The 15,000-nt window shown below is 41.8% G+C and overlaps 2 protein-coding genes across 6 annotated transcripts in view; one reads left to right on the forward strand and one right to left on the reverse strand.

Annotated features, from left to right (window-relative positions):
* The window catches only part of LOC138019451 (organic cation transporter protein-like), a 12,748-nt gene extending 705 nt beyond the window's left edge, over positions 1–12,043 (forward strand). For both annotated transcript variants that reach the window (XM_068866240.1, XM_068866241.1), the window contains exons 2-11: positions 2,456–2,726; positions 3,306–3,452; positions 4,101–4,381; positions 5,900–6,139; positions 7,749–7,883; positions 8,958–9,037; positions 9,676–9,784; positions 9,874–9,946; positions 10,695–10,906; positions 11,335–12,043. In XM_068866240.1, the coding sequence (XP_068722341.1) occupies positions 2,457–2,726; positions 3,306–3,452; positions 4,101–4,381; positions 5,900–6,139; positions 7,749–7,883; positions 8,958–9,037; positions 9,676–9,784; positions 9,874–9,946; positions 10,695–10,906; positions 11,335–11,491 (1,704 nt within the window). In that variant the 5' untranslated portion in view covers position 2,456 and the 3' untranslated portion in view covers positions 11,492–12,043. The remainder of the gene's footprint in view (positions 1–2,455; positions 2,727–3,305; positions 3,453–4,100; positions 4,382–5,899; positions 6,140–7,748; positions 7,884–8,957; positions 9,038–9,675; positions 9,785–9,873; positions 9,947–10,694; positions 10,907–11,334) is intronic.
* LOC138019453 (uncharacterized protein KIAA0513-like) overlaps positions 11,987–15,000 on the reverse strand; it is an 18,331-nt gene continuing 15,317 nt past the window's right edge. For all 4 annotated transcript variants that reach the window (XM_068866246.1, XM_068866245.1, XM_068866243.1 and 1 more), the window contains exons 10-11: positions 14,283–14,377; positions 11,987–12,432 (exon numbers count right to left, since the gene is read on the reverse strand). In XM_068866246.1, coding sequence (XP_068722347.1) covers positions 12,356–12,432; positions 14,283–14,377 — 172 coding nt within the window. In that variant the 3' untranslated portion in view covers positions 11,987–12,355. The remainder of the gene's footprint in view (positions 12,433–14,282; positions 14,378–15,000) is intronic.

Here is a 15,000-nt window from a genome sequence, read left to right on the forward strand (position 1 = left end):
TGGGTTAATGTTCTGCAGTTACTCCCAAAAACAAGCACTTCAGAAGAAAATTTCGTTCTGAATAATTTTTCGGACGTGCCTGCTTCTAATCAAGCGTGTCACGCAATCTTCCGAAGCGGCTGAGAGGGAGAGCGCCAATAAGTTATGTTGTCAGCCAAAACGCCAGTTTTTTTTTTCAAGTCGATTGACTTAAGAAACGCTCGCCTCGAGTGAACGAACGTTTGTCTCATTTAAAATGTCATAGTCCGGCATGGTAAATCGATCACAATAGAAATGAATTTCAATCGCACTCAATAGCACTTTTTCGCTTGTACATTTTGTTTTCCCAATACTGGTCATGTGATAATACTCAGGAGGTTTGGTCCTTTGTTTTGTTCATTAAAAAGAGTGCATGCAGACATATATATTCATGCTTGCATACATTCTTTTTAATGAACAAAACAAAGGACCAAACCTCCTGAGTATTATCACATGACCTGTATGTACAAGCGAAAAAGTCTATTAGATTTTTGCAATCGAACAAAATCCAACTCACACGTAAAAATTGTATGATCAAATTCAATTGGACGTTCAATTTTCGAACTCATGATTTTTGTAACTGGTGTTGAAAATCAACACCAAGTTCTTGGAGGCTCGAATTCCTACAGTACACCCGGGAGTGTAACACGTGATTTTGGTAAACGCAGAAATTCCAGGGAAATGGCTTCAGATGCGCTCTGGATTGTAAGCTTTAAATGCGTAGTAAAAGCGAGTATCATGCTCACCGAATACAATCGAACGCAATCCATTGGGTTCGGTTGTCAAACTAATGTATCTCATTCTAATGGATTGAGTTCGACTGAGTTCGATTTGTTCGCTTGAGTTCGATTGGTTCGGAAATCGAACTCACTCAAAGTTCGGTGTTCGACTGCGTTTGATTACCGAACTCACTCGAACTCAGTTCGATAGGCCCTTCGCATGACCATGTCACGTGACCTTGTCAATATAAAAAATGGTCGTGATACAAAATAGATGCCACAAATGGATTAGTAAGCATGTCAGTTTTGAGGCCACTGACATTTATGTGAGAGATTTTACAGTGACTTTAATGCTTCAAAAAATTTACTGAGATTTATTTGGAAAACAGCTACTGAATGGGTACTTTTAGGTTCAAGGGATTACGTTTATGCAAACGTTGGCCATGTGCACTTATATTTCAACAGAATTAACTATGAGAAGGTGATGTGAAGTGCTGTTTTCGACCCATGTAAACGATGTGAGCGTTAGCCCTACTAATGGAAATGGGCCTACTCAAGGACAGAGAAAAACTCTGACCAGGGGCCCGTTTCTCGAAAGTCCCGAAAACGTTTCGGGCCCGAAAAGCCATTTGTGAAATTGCCAACCGCTTGTTTTAGAATTAAAGCCGATCTTTTAACATGTTTTCAAGGCAACAAAAAGAAAAATAACTGTGAAGTTTGATGAATTAAATCCTCTCCGAATTGTGACACCCGAAAAAGCCCCGTAAAGTTTCGAGACTTTTGAGAAACGGGCCCCAGGGTGGGAATTGAACCCACGACCTTCGGGTTAGATCACCGCTGCTCTACCGATTGACCTACAAGGTCAGACGGACCTCGGGTTTTGCCCTGCGGGGGCAATCTAACCTTGTCATAACAAAACGACCTTTATACATGAAATAAACTTTTGCCATCAAAAATAACCGTCATATATTTTTTTTACTTATAAATTAGCCGCGTAAAGGGGCTTTTGACTGTAAAGCAATGGCAATCGCGCATCAAAAAAATGGCGCGTGAAAACCGAAACCAACTAGGAGTCTCCCTATGCGCTATATCCTTGAGCAATCCTTCTATTTTTAGAACTAACCCTTCAGTTGGAGAGTCACATTTACATCATTTCGCATCGATCTGCACAATTGGCCTACCTTGATTGTTCTATTTTTATCTTTTCGTTGGACAATAACTTTTTTCTCAGATTGGTTATTCTAAACAGGGCGTGGAGAGCCGAAGAAGTCGTGGTGTTCTAAAAATAGAAAGTTACCCGCAAAGGTTGACTCCTAGGGATTGTACGGGAGATGCAAAGTTCCTCCTCATGGGCTCCAGTAATCATCCATTAAAAGACATGCATAATTCAACTATTACATCGTTAAACGCTAAAAGAACAGCATAAAATACAAGATCACGGCAGTGAAATTCAACCTTTATTTCGACAAAAATGATACCGCTCTCTTTGAATCTGATTCCAGCAAACACGCGAACGCTGACGTATTTCCAACTGTTCCAAAAAAAAAGGGAGAAACGATACCCGAAAATGCCTCCGCAGTTTAATTTAAGGCTAAGCAGCTTCGTTGTCAAATGTTCGAATACCGTTGAGGCCTTGAACTCTTTTAGTTTTTGGTCAATGCGAGAATGGTTCTTTCACTCTACCAAGTTTATCTGTTTGTCTTTTCGATATCTTACAGAATGGCTTCCCAAATTAAGTATCCTACTCAACATTTTGATGATGTTTTGCGATATGTTGGTGAGTTCGGATGGTGGCAAAAGTTCCTTTATTTCTCCTCCTGTTTCCTGGTCATCGTTTCCAGTGCTTTGCAGATAGCCTCACTTGTCTTTGCCACTGGTACGCCTCGATTTCAATGCGTGACTCCAAATGTAACGTGTGACGAGAATAAGTGCTGTGAAGAATGCACCAGTTATCGTTTTCAAAGCTCATTTTCAAGCACCGTCACCGAGGTAGGTTAATTAAAACTTTTAGAGCTTCTTTGATGTTGAAAAAGTGGGAGGCGCGGTGGCCTCATGGTTAGTGTGCTCGACTCCGGATCGAGTGGTCCGGGTTCGGGTCCTGGACGGGAACAATGTATTGTGTTCTGGTGCAAGACACTTTACTCTCAGGGTACCTCTCTAAATGGGTACCGGCGAATTTAATGCTGGGGGTAACCCTGCGATGGACTAGCATCCCATCCATGTAGAAATACTCCTTGTCACTTCATGCTACAGAAACCGGAAATAAGGCGCTGGCCTGATAGGCCTTCTAGACTCGTAGCAGACTTAACCTTGATGTTGAAAGAGTGACTAAGCAGTGGTCAAGGTAACGCTCTGAATAAAAAAAGGATGGTTCAAAACCCAAAAGGGCAAACGCCAAACCCTCTCATCTCGGTGACGAGTTAAAAATGTCCGACAGATTATGTAAACTTAATCTTTTTTAGATACATTGCTTTTTCCCTGACAGAAAACCAATACGGTGAAATTAGTCCGACGGCAGTAGCTGACAATGTTAACTAACGAAAGCCGATTCGTGTCATCCTGTTTCAGTGGAACTTGATTTGCGACAAAGCAAATATCGCCGCTACTGTTCAGGCCTTATTTGTTGCTGGTATGATGGCAGGTTCTCTGATGTTTGGAGCTGTATCTGACTACTTTGGACGAAGATTTTGCCTCTTCTTGTGCAGCGCCCTAGCAGTAAGTTGAACAGGGGCCGGTTGCTCGAAGCCCGGTTAGCGCTAACCGTTGGTTAAGAGGTATCAAAAGCTATAGTTTCCATGGTATTTAACGCTGGTTAGCGCTAACCATGCTTCGAGCAACCCAGGCCTGGTCTTCTGTAAACCAATATGTGGACCACAGGCTACCCAAGCTGATGAATAGCAAAATTGTGATGAGGCCCAAAAGGCTGAAACAGCTGTCCATGGCTGCTCCGGGTGAAATGATTATGCGCATGCGTGATGTGTTGGCCACACCAGGGGTCCGTTTCTCGAAAGTCCCGAAACTTTACGGGCCATTTTCGGGTGACACAATTCCCTTTGTGTCTCAAGAACGGAGAGGCTTTAGGTCGTCAAACTTCACAGCCATTTTTCTTTTTGTTACCTTCAAAACATGTTAAAAGATCGGCTTTCCAAAGCAAGTGGTTGGCAGTTTCACAAATGGCTTTTCGTGCCCAAAAAGTTATCGGGACTTTTGAGAAACGGGCCCCAGGTTGGTGTTAGCGTGTGTCACCTTGCTTTTACTGTTGTTCAAAATTATGTGTTTCTACGGTGCAAAATAACTGTATTTGCTTAATTTCTGGGGTTCTTGATAAAGTGTTACTAACACCATTTTTTTTAAATACCACAGTTCGGGTTTAGTCTCGCCTCTAGCTTCGTGGACTGTCTGTCCTTTTTCACCTTTCTTCGCTTCTGCTCTGGTGCCGCCATCACAGGCCTGTTTGTTGGTCATTATGTCTACATCCTGGAGCTGGTTGGAGCAAGTTATCGTACAATGGCGGGCAAAGTGCAAGATGTTTTCTGGGTAATTGGCGCATGCATCATGGTAATGATTGCTTATCTTGTGAGGGACTGGAGACATGTTTTACTTATTGCCAGTTTCCCGGCCGCACTATTTTATTTACTTTGGAGGTTAGTACTGGACACTAGTAAGGATTACTTACTATTAATTATCACGAGTCACCTTACACAGAGATGGGTCTCGTTCCCGGCGTTTTTTGGTTTGTCTTCCGCTGAAGCGTGAGCGAAGGAAACCCTTTAGCGTTCCATAGCTCAAATTGGAGAACAGTCACGTACTATACATCACGAAAGTACAATTGAAGGAGTTGTTGTTAGACAACCGCATGAATCCTTTACGAATTACAGAGACACCTTACTCTGTGGGAGGTTAATGTAAACAACTTTTGGATGAAGTTTTGCGACATTCGGCAAAACTTAAAGGTCGAGGCAAGTAGAATCACTGTCAGTCTTGACTTGATGAGACCTTGATCACGGATATTAAAAGACACCGAATTTAAAAATTGTTTTATTGTTAATTCACTACTTGCACAAATCCCATAATACACCTCTTTTACCACCCAAAAATTTGCACAGGCATTGTTTTCCATTTCTCCCCTTGGGACATCTTCATGTCCCAGGAGAAATTGCAAACGATCATTATGCAACATTTTTGAGGGGTAAAAGAGGTGTATTTGGGATTGTGCAAGTAGTGAATACAGAATTTTAGAGAAATCTAGCGAACTCGTGCTTGTAGCACTAGAAACTACATTTATTTCTCTTCAAAAAAGAAATATAGGAAAAATTTCAATTCTATTTTGGCGCCCTGGCTAATAACGCAGGGTGCATGACGTAACCTTCAACCTTGGAATTATTTGCAATCAATCATGAATATTAATGCATCATGGCATGGAAGAACATTTAATGTCCATCAAGAGAATGTGAAATAAGAGGGCGAATATCTGTGCCCCATAAACACTATTTGAGATGTATTTTTAGATCGCGCTAATGTTGCGAAGGTTATTTTTATCTGTCGTATACATGACCGCCCATTTTACTCTTACGCTAAATGACCAATGATGTGTCGTCCTTCAGATAACTTCGGCGTCGTGATAGGGTTGGAAATGGGAAATTCGCTCTCTTCTTTCATATTCCCTCAGTTTCATACCAATAGGATAACATTTTATATAAATAGAGCGAGTTTCAATCGAGTGTCGTAAAACCAAAACAAAAATAATTATTTTGGCCAATCAAAAAGGACGGAGACAATCCATTAAACCAATCAAAACTCGAAGAAATTACTCGTAGCCGACACAAAGCGCGGGACAATGTGCACGCGCAAGCCACGATTGGTTTTGGTTTTACTTCTGATTGGTTGACAAAATGCGGCAACTTTGAACCAATAACTGAGTGAAGTAATGCAAAACCAATAAAGTCAAAAGGTAAAGTCTGCTAATATCTCCGGTAACTATAGCATGAAGCGGAGTCCAGCGCGCTAACCGTTAGGCCACCGCGCCTCCCAATGAAATTCGCTAATTACTTTCGACACAATATTCAATATCCAATTTCAATTAAGTTTTCTACCCATTGTAAATACCATAACTTTCGAATCCTATAGCGTTTGATTTCTCGTACGCGTTTTCTTTTTTGCAGGGTATTTCCGGAATCGTTGCGATGGCTTGTCATTCAAGGTCGTCTGGAGGATGCACATGTAATTCTCATGAAATATGCAAACAAGAGCTGTATTGAGGTTGACCCTCACACCGTCAGTTCCATGCTGGAGAAATGTCGAGCGTCTGAGAGCAAACTTAAAGCTGGGACGAAGAGATCCCCGCTGGATTTGGTGTGCACACCCAGAATGAGAAAGAGAACGCTGATTCTCTGCTTTAACTGGTAAAGAGTTTGATTTTTTTCAGCCTTTTTTAAGTCCACACGTATACCCGAACATTTTCGGAAATGGTGATTTGTTGCTCCGTTTAAGAAAAAAGTCTTCCACACGTAGCGTTTTCGAAGTGTGTTTGCCCGTCCACAGGAATAAGCGAAAGGGATTCGAAAACGCAAGTCTCCACCAATCTCGACCCCAGAGCTCTTCTCTTTTGCGCATGACTGAGGGAGAGGAGAGTTCTGGGGAACCCTAAAACAAAGGGTCTTCTCATTGGACGAACAAAAGGAGCTAATGAGAGATCGTTTGTTTTTGTCAACCAACATGGCGGCGAGGACGTAACATGAAACCCACCTATACGACAAACCTCCGTTTTCAAAAAAGGAACAGACAACTGATTAGAGTGTAATGTGAAGTGTTGAGTTTCTACCTTATATGAACCATGTGAGCGTTAGCCCTACTAATGGAAATGGGCCCACACAAGGACAGAGAAAAACTCCGACCAGGGTGGGAATTGAACCCACGACCTTCGCGTTAGATCACCGCTGCTCTACCGACTGAGCTACAAGGTCAGACGGGCGCAGGCCGTTGGAACTGAAGATGTTAAAGTCACGGCAATTAACATGTACAAGTGCAAGGAAGGATTACATTTTTGCAAACGTTGACCGTGTAGCACTTACATTTAAGCCTGTTCAAATAAAAGTGCTACACGGTCAACGTTTGCAAAAACGTAATCCTTCCCTGTACTGGTACATGTTAATTGCCGTGACTTTAACATCTTCAGTTCCCACGGCCTGAGAAGCGGTGATCTAACCCGAACGTCGAGGGTTCTATTCCCACCCTGGTCAGAGTTTTTCTCTGTCCTTGTGTGGGCCCATTTCCATTGGTAGGGCTAACGCTCACATGGTTCATATTGGGTAGAAACGCAGCACTTCACATTACACTCTAATCAATTAAATCCGTTTTTAATTGACGATCAACAGTTTGAAGAACGTTTTCAAAACCGTCGTCGCCCTTGACCGAAAACGCCGTATTTGTCTGGCGGAAAGCAAAAACGAAGAAAAAAAGTCTCCGTTTTCGAAAATAGACAGGGTCGAAAATGTCAACAAGTCACAATTTGCATATTTATTAATTGTAAGCGAAAGCAAGAGCTTGAAAAACTTTGCCCGTGCGTTTTACATTGAAGGACATTGAATTGACGTCCCCTGGGAAACAAGAAATTCAACGTTTCGTGTGAACGTTGGTGTTGCGCCGCAACTGGGACACATTTGTCCAATTTTAAGGGGCGGAATATTCGCGTATTCGTTGCAATTTCGTAAAATTGAGATTCCAATCCAATTTGAAATAATTATAAGATCAACCGCCTTGCTGACATACCTTTCGGAGACATAACTGAAAAAAAGACAGCACGAAAGCATATATTTCAAATATCCTTGGATTTGTGACTTAATTCACTCAAGGAGAGTCGGAATCAAAATTGTCTTCGTTTGCGCGATTTGCATGAATCGGTTCAGGTAAAGCGGGACGAAAATGAACGACGTTTTGAAAAGTTTCAAGTCAAAAACTATTTAACTATCAGTTTTAGTTCCTTTCATTCATTTTCTTTAATTTCCTCTACAGGATGGTACTTAACATGATATTCTATGGCATCATGTTATATGTCCCAAGTCTGGCTGGGAATCTGTACCTCAATGTGTTCTTGATGTTTGTGAGCGACTTGCCGCACACACCGATGGCATGGATTGCCTTCAAATAGTATGTGTGGGTAACTATTGTCTGTGTTGCAAGCTCGTAATTAATTGCTCCGTTTTAACAGCACACAATTTTTAAACTGTTTTTTTAAAATAGGTTTTTGTGACAATAGACCAGTTTCGTATTCTAACGCTTGGACTGGATCCAGCATGAAATGGAGGCTAATGCGGGCAAATCTTTTCAAATGCAAATAACCCGCATTAGCCTCCATTTCATGCTAGATCCAGTCCAACCGTTAGAATACGAAACTGGCGTATTGTCCCGTCATACTGCTAGAATCTAAAATGATCAACCATCGAAAAATCAAAATAAATCTCTTTCAAGTGTCTTTTTATACCTTAATAAACCCTAATTATTTTGTTAGCTAATTCTCTCTCCTTTGAAGTCACTGTTTTGGAGGCCCCTGAACAGTGGAAGAATTAGTCGCTATTTGATCTACGATCGCTCAAGATATAGTCTCCTTCGCAGCCGCTCGGGCCGGAGTCACGCAACGCTCCCCGTCCCCACGGATGGGGAGCGTTGCGAGGTTGCAAGGTAGAGCGTTGCAAGGTAGAGCAATGGGGAGAGTTATCTGAAAACAGCAATGCAAAGTAGTTTGTGACGCCAACCCGGTATCGAGCCCATTCTCCTACATTGGTCGGTCATGGATTAAACTCATAACTGGGACCACTTTCCCCGTCTTTCAAGCGAATAGGAAAGTTAGTTCTCGATAAAACGTGGTAAAACAACATAAAATATACTTGGGACAATTTCCGAGAATAAGTAGAATGGAAAAGCTTGTTGAGGTCATAGGAATTTTAAGGTTAAATATAATGCTGTAAAGGGTTTAATTCTGCGATTTTGTGCTTTTGTTTGGGAGATCAACATTTTCGATCATTTTTCAAACTCTTTCGGATACTATGCCCTCAAGTACTATGATAACAACAAATAATAACATTAAATTTATGAAGCGATACAGGTCGATGTGCTTTTTATTTGTCTCATTTTTGAGAACTAAAAATGTGACTCTAATTAAAGTTATATCAATGAAACGTCTTAAAATGGCAAAAACGAATGCGAGTTTATTTTCCTTTTCAGTTTTGGTCGCCGTGTTCCACATTGCATATTTATGCTTATCAGTGGATTGTCATGTCTCCTTGTGTTAGCTGTTCCTGAAGGTTGGTGCCTGCTCTCAGGGAGCACAAAATGCGACTAAGGCGATCGCGAGGGAATCAATCACCAACTCATTCAGTTGGCCAGATAGACAACCAGTTAGTCAGTGAGTCAACCAGTTAGTCATTCAGCCAGTCACTCGATCAGTCACTCAGTCAGTCAACCAGTCAGCTCGGCGGGCAGTCAATCGGTCAGTCACTGCAGCCAGTCACTCGATCAGTCACTCAGTCAATCAATCAATCAATCAATCAATCAATCAATCAATCAATCAGTCACTCAGTCAGTCAACCAGTCAGCTCGTCGGGCAGTCAGTCAGTCGGTCACTGCAGCCAGTCACTCGATCAGTCACTCAGCCAGTCAGTCAATCAGTCAGTCAGTCAGTCAGTCAGTCCCTCAGCCAACTAGTCAGTCAATCAGTGAGTCAATCAATCAATCAATCAATCAGTTAGCCAGTCACTCGATCAGTCATTCAGTCAGTCAGTCAGTCAGTCAGTCAGTCAGTCAGTCAGTCAAGCAGACAGTCAATCAGTCACTCATTCAGGTAGACAGTCAGCCAGTCAGTCAGTGACTTACCAAATATCCAACTGATACACCACACAGACCACTTACTCAATTTGTTGCCGTGTCACTTGTATGTACACAGATTTGAAAGGATTAATAACGGCTTTAGCGATCATTGGACGATTTTTTGGGTCAGCTTCCTTCTCCAACATCTACTTATACAGCACTGAGCTTTACCCTACCACCGTGAGGTAGGTTTATGCTGTTTTTTGTATTTTTTTTTCACACCCTAGAATGATGAAGAATTTTCTTAAACTCAAACCTGGTTTCGACTTTCTAGGAATATGGCCCTTGGCGTTTGCTCCACCTTCTCTCGAATCGGAGGGATTGTCGTTCCTTTCATTGTCGCTTTAGTAAGTAATCTCGTTTGGATTTATTTTGAAAAACAAACATTTAAAAAAAGGAAAGGAAAAGAACTTTAAGTGTCCAGTCGTTCTAGTGCTGGAGCACTGTAAACTCAAATTAACAATTAACGAAATCAAGTCAAATGTTAGTTTTTGAACAGAGGGGAAAACCGGAGAACCCGAAGAAAAAGCTCTCGGTGCAGAGAAGAGGACCAACAAACTCAACTCACATATGACGCCGAGTCTGTGTATCGAACCGGGGCCACATTGGTGGGAGGCGAGTACTCTCACCACTGCGCCAACCCTGCACAGGTTTGATGCTTCTCTGGTTTGAAGAAATTTCAATGTAGCTTGGAAAGTTACAATTCAAAGACCCAACGTTTCCACACACCTATCTAGTGTGATCCAATGCCATCGCTTTTGAGCACAGTTCTTATGGCTCAATTTGTCGAGCATCCGACCGGTGGTACGAAGATCGTAGGTCGGAATCTTGCCTACTGTCGGGTAGGACTCTGATTTTTCAGTTGTTCTTTCGCCGGTCGCCAAGCAGCTAACTTATTCTCAACCTCGTTCCCAGGGTCTTCTCGGCTTTCAACAAGGCGGCGGGTCCGCCATGTTGAAAGTCGAGAAGACCCTGGGAACGAGGTTGAACTTATTCTTCCTCGCGTGAGCCTTCAACCATCCACAATCAAACGTTGCATAACTCCCTCACCACACCTTCCTTCCCTTGTTTAACGTTATTTACATTTTTCGTTAGGGCCAGTTGCCTGATGCATCTGTGGCATTACCTCTGGTTATTATTGGTATTATGACACTAATTGCTGGAATAATGTCCCTGTGGCTGCCCGAAACTCTACTTTCCAATATGTCTGAGACAGTAGAAGACGTTGAGAAATCTTGTGAGAACTATGGACTGATATGGATGGGCAAGCCTCGTTCGTGTCCTTTCTCCTTCTCGTCATGCTTTGGGTAAGAACGGTGAATTTAGTGTCATAGCGCCTGCCCGAACTGCTGTCTAAACGTAGCGTAATTCCGGCAGTTTTGATTTTTTCTACGCAATCAATCGATCAATCAATCTTTTATTTTGCACAAATGTGGAATAACAGTGAGGGTATACTCAAATGAAAGGCGGAGATTTGGAAAGAAAGCTGAGTTCTCTGGTCGTATCCACCAGACACGAGACCAGAGGGATGTGTGAACAACATCCCACTTCAGGGCGGGCGTCAGTTAAACTTTCAAAGTGAGGCTGAGGAAGAAATATTCGTGATAGTGAAGCAGGAACCACTGGCTAAAATACGTTTCCTTTAACAAGTTGAAGTCTGGTGGGAGTTTAGTTAACTAAAACTACACGTAATAAAACAGTGTACTCTTAAAACTCCTTTTCCTGATTTTCGTAGTGGTAAGAATTCTGAGGGACAACGTGACAATGCCAACGTATTGACTGACATCACCAGCGATGACGTTGGAAAGAAGAACTCATTTGACTCTGACGATCCAAAAGAGACCTCTCCTCTGACCACCACTGCAGATGGTCCGATGCAAACAGCATCTTAAGCAGTCACCAGACCCAAGAGTTCTCTGTCTGATTTAACTCCACCATGAGAGGCATTGAAACAACGACTGATTCAAGCTCTTTTTCGTTTGTTTACAGCTACTTGACCAAGTAGTTGGGGAAAGTCTTTTGAGGCACAAACTACTAACCTTTGATAAGTGATAAGTGACTAATATGCTCATTGAACAAGAACGCTGCTGGCTTTTATCACAACTGCCACATGACCTTGAGGCGTGTAACTCGCCACTCTTTTCCTTGGGTCAGAGCTTTATGCTCAAATATGGACAAAAATAAGATAGATGCTGCACACGCGGGAAAATACACCAGCTACGTTTAATACATCCAAATAAGGGCATTTTTAACTCGAAAAACCCCAGCTTTGAGTTAAAGGCTTCAAGGTCACGAGCTTCTTCTTTCATATAGTCTGGTGTTTGGCTGAAGACCGATTCGATAGCATTTCAACTGAGAAAAATAATACCAACATAGACAAATTGATCTTAAGGGTGCTTTTGTGTAATTTTAATAAATAATGCTGTCGTGTTTTTGATAGCAAATCCCCACGCTGTCACATATAACTTAGTCATATAATACCTAGTTTTGCATAACTGGCAAACATGATTTCTCTACACCTTTAATGGTCAGTCAGATAATGGGTAAAATTGCTAAAAATGTCCGTTTTGCTTTGCAATTACTTAAATAGGACAAAATATTGTCAACTAGGTGTAACTGAGCTTGGTTAAACAACGTGCCTTTTTTTTTACTCTAAACAAAATGTTACAACCATATCAGGACCTACTTTCTCCATCCACCCAGAAATTTTTATACAATGAAAGTTATCTTAAAAGCTTTTTGTTTGACGAGAGCTTTTATTGCTGATCTGGCCATCGTGTCCGTTTGTCTTCATAAGCCTGGGCCAAGCTTTTCTTTAAAAGCAGAATTTGTTCTGAAATTGAGAGGAAAACGGATTTATTTGCTGGCAACCTAGAGGCAGGGCATGATGGCATAAGGTTTGTCTTAAAGCTGTACCTCCTTGTGTCAACCGTAAAAGTGCTTATCTCATTTGAGGAACGCTACTTATAGCGGCAAGCGAAAGGAAAGCCTTAAAAATTCAGGCTTCGACGGGATTCGAAGCCATAGCCTCTGGAATACCTCTACACTGCTTGACCTCTGGAGCTAATAGCTTAATTGCTACAGTCAACTTAACCGGTTTTGCAGAGATCATCAGTCGAATCCCGTACAAGCCTGGATGTTTCTGGCTTTCCTTTCGCTACTGCAAATAGCAGCGTTTAAACTGCGAAGACCTTCAATCTCAAAAAAGCTTCATTCCGCAATTGAAATATAGTTATCTTGTTCAAATATAAATATTCGTTACGGTCATGAATATCGATGTTTGAACAAAATGTGGCGAGGTTATTACCGCAACGATACCATTAAGTATGATGCGTCAACAACTTTGTGACTGAAATCTCTCACTCAAACATTCTTATGACTCTACAGGCCGGCCTGCGCCCCAAACTCATTGTGAGGGAAAGCCAACATGGATTTGTATTGGAATCCCGAAAAAATATTTGTGAGGATAATTATGTGAATAAATTCCCAATTAACAAGCCTTATCTTATTGCCATTGAGGGTCGCTTCATTCCTGTGTGGTTTTTTATTCCAGATTCGACGCGATTTGAGCCATTTTTTAAGTCCTCAGTTGTCAACGGTATCATAAACATACCAAGGCTGCACATTCCATTCTGGGGAGCACACCAAATTGAGTCAAATATTCCTTGATGATAAAATATTCCCACGGTTACAATTCCACATCGGAATCAATTGACAAAGATTAAACGTAGTATCAGCCCTGCGAGCGACCTCAGGCGGTAGTTTGTTCACGCAATCGTAACCTAAAACCTTCCGAAAAGTGGGAGGGCGAGTAATGTTGAACAGTTGACCTTTGGAACTTAACAAACTGAGCCCCACCGGGGTGCTAGGCGTAGTTTGCCAACGACACATTTTTTGAATGTGTTTTTGAAGTCAACACGAAGGAGGCGTGACTCTGATTGGACGAGCGAGACAACGCAGTCATGTCGGGACCCAGGGGATAAAAAATGTGTCGTTGACAAACTACGGTCTAGCATCCCGTTGGGGCTCAGTTTTTAAAGTTCCAAAGGTCAACTGTTCAACATTGCTCGTCCTACCATCTTCCGGAAGGTTTTTGGTTTCGATTGAGTGAACACCTCAGTCGCCTAAGGTCGCTCACAGGGCTGCAATTGCGTTGTTGATAGCTTGAAATGAAGGTTTAATATTCATTTGTCAATCGATTCCGATGTGGAATTGTAACCGTGGGAACATTTTATCAAGGCGGAATATTTGACTCAATTTGGTGGGTTCCCCAGAATGGAGGGTGCAGCCTTGGTATTTTATAATACCGTTGACAACTGAGGAATTGAAAAATGGTTCAAATCGCGTCGAATCTGGAAAAAAAAACACACAGGAATGAAGCTACCCACAATGGCAATAAGGTAAAGCTTTTCAATTGAGAATTTCTTCATATGATTACCTTGTCAAGTCTTTTATCGAAATTCCTATACAAATCTTTATATTTTTGTCGGCCATGTTGGCTTTCCCTCACACTGAGCTTGGGGCGCCTGTGATGACCTCTTCTACGACATTAATGTTAAAAACAAATTAATCGGTCAACTATCCTCTATCCTTGGTGTCCTAGGAAGATGAGAACGCTATGAGAGCGAGAGAGAGCAAAGCGCCAAATACTGATTTCATTTTCTCTTTGCCAAGTAAACGTACCTTGACTGAGGTCTGCTATGGTGCTCATTTTATGAAGAAATTCATTGCATGTGTCGTTGCTTAATCCAAACGCTTTCATGTTACTTAAAAACGTGCTATAGATGGAATAAAAAATCACTACGTCAGAAACTTGGTAACATATTTAATTAGCGTCGCACCGGTATCGCGAGGTCACGGGTTCAAATCCCGTTGAAGTCCTGAACTTTTTAGGCTTCTTTACGCAATTGCAAAAATTGCAATTGCGAGGATCATAGCTTCATTTGATTTCATATCCGCAGTTCATATATGATCCATTTCATCGTTGATTCATTCCTCACGGAAACAATGGAACCCACAAATGACCCGCTCCCAACGTCAGTGGCTTTATAGCTCAGTTGTTTAGAGCGTCGCACCGGTATCGCGGGGTCACGGGTTCAAACCCCGTTGAAGTCCTGAATTTTACAGGCTTCTTTACGCAATTGCAAAAAATTGCGTTCATAACTGCGAGGAACATAGCTTCCCTTGATATTTAATTAGCGATAACAAAATGCAGCCAAAATTCTCCGCTAGGTCCGGGCTTTAGTTTCCATATATTTAACAATGACTGTTTTCTTTTTAACAAGTCTACGTGGTATATAAAGGGAAAATATGGAAAATCGAAAAACGCCGACTGGCCTTGTTATACTCTATGATTTTAAATCAGAGAATGCTTCGTTCTGTGTTATTTTCGCTATTCAAA

Source organism: Montipora capricornis, chromosome 10, assembly GCF_036669925.1.
Source record: "Montipora capricornis isolate CH-2021 chromosome 10, ASM3666992v2, whole genome shotgun sequence".
Taxonomy (NCBI): domain Eukaryota; kingdom Metazoa; phylum Cnidaria; class Anthozoa; order Scleractinia; family Acroporidae; genus Montipora; species Montipora capricornis.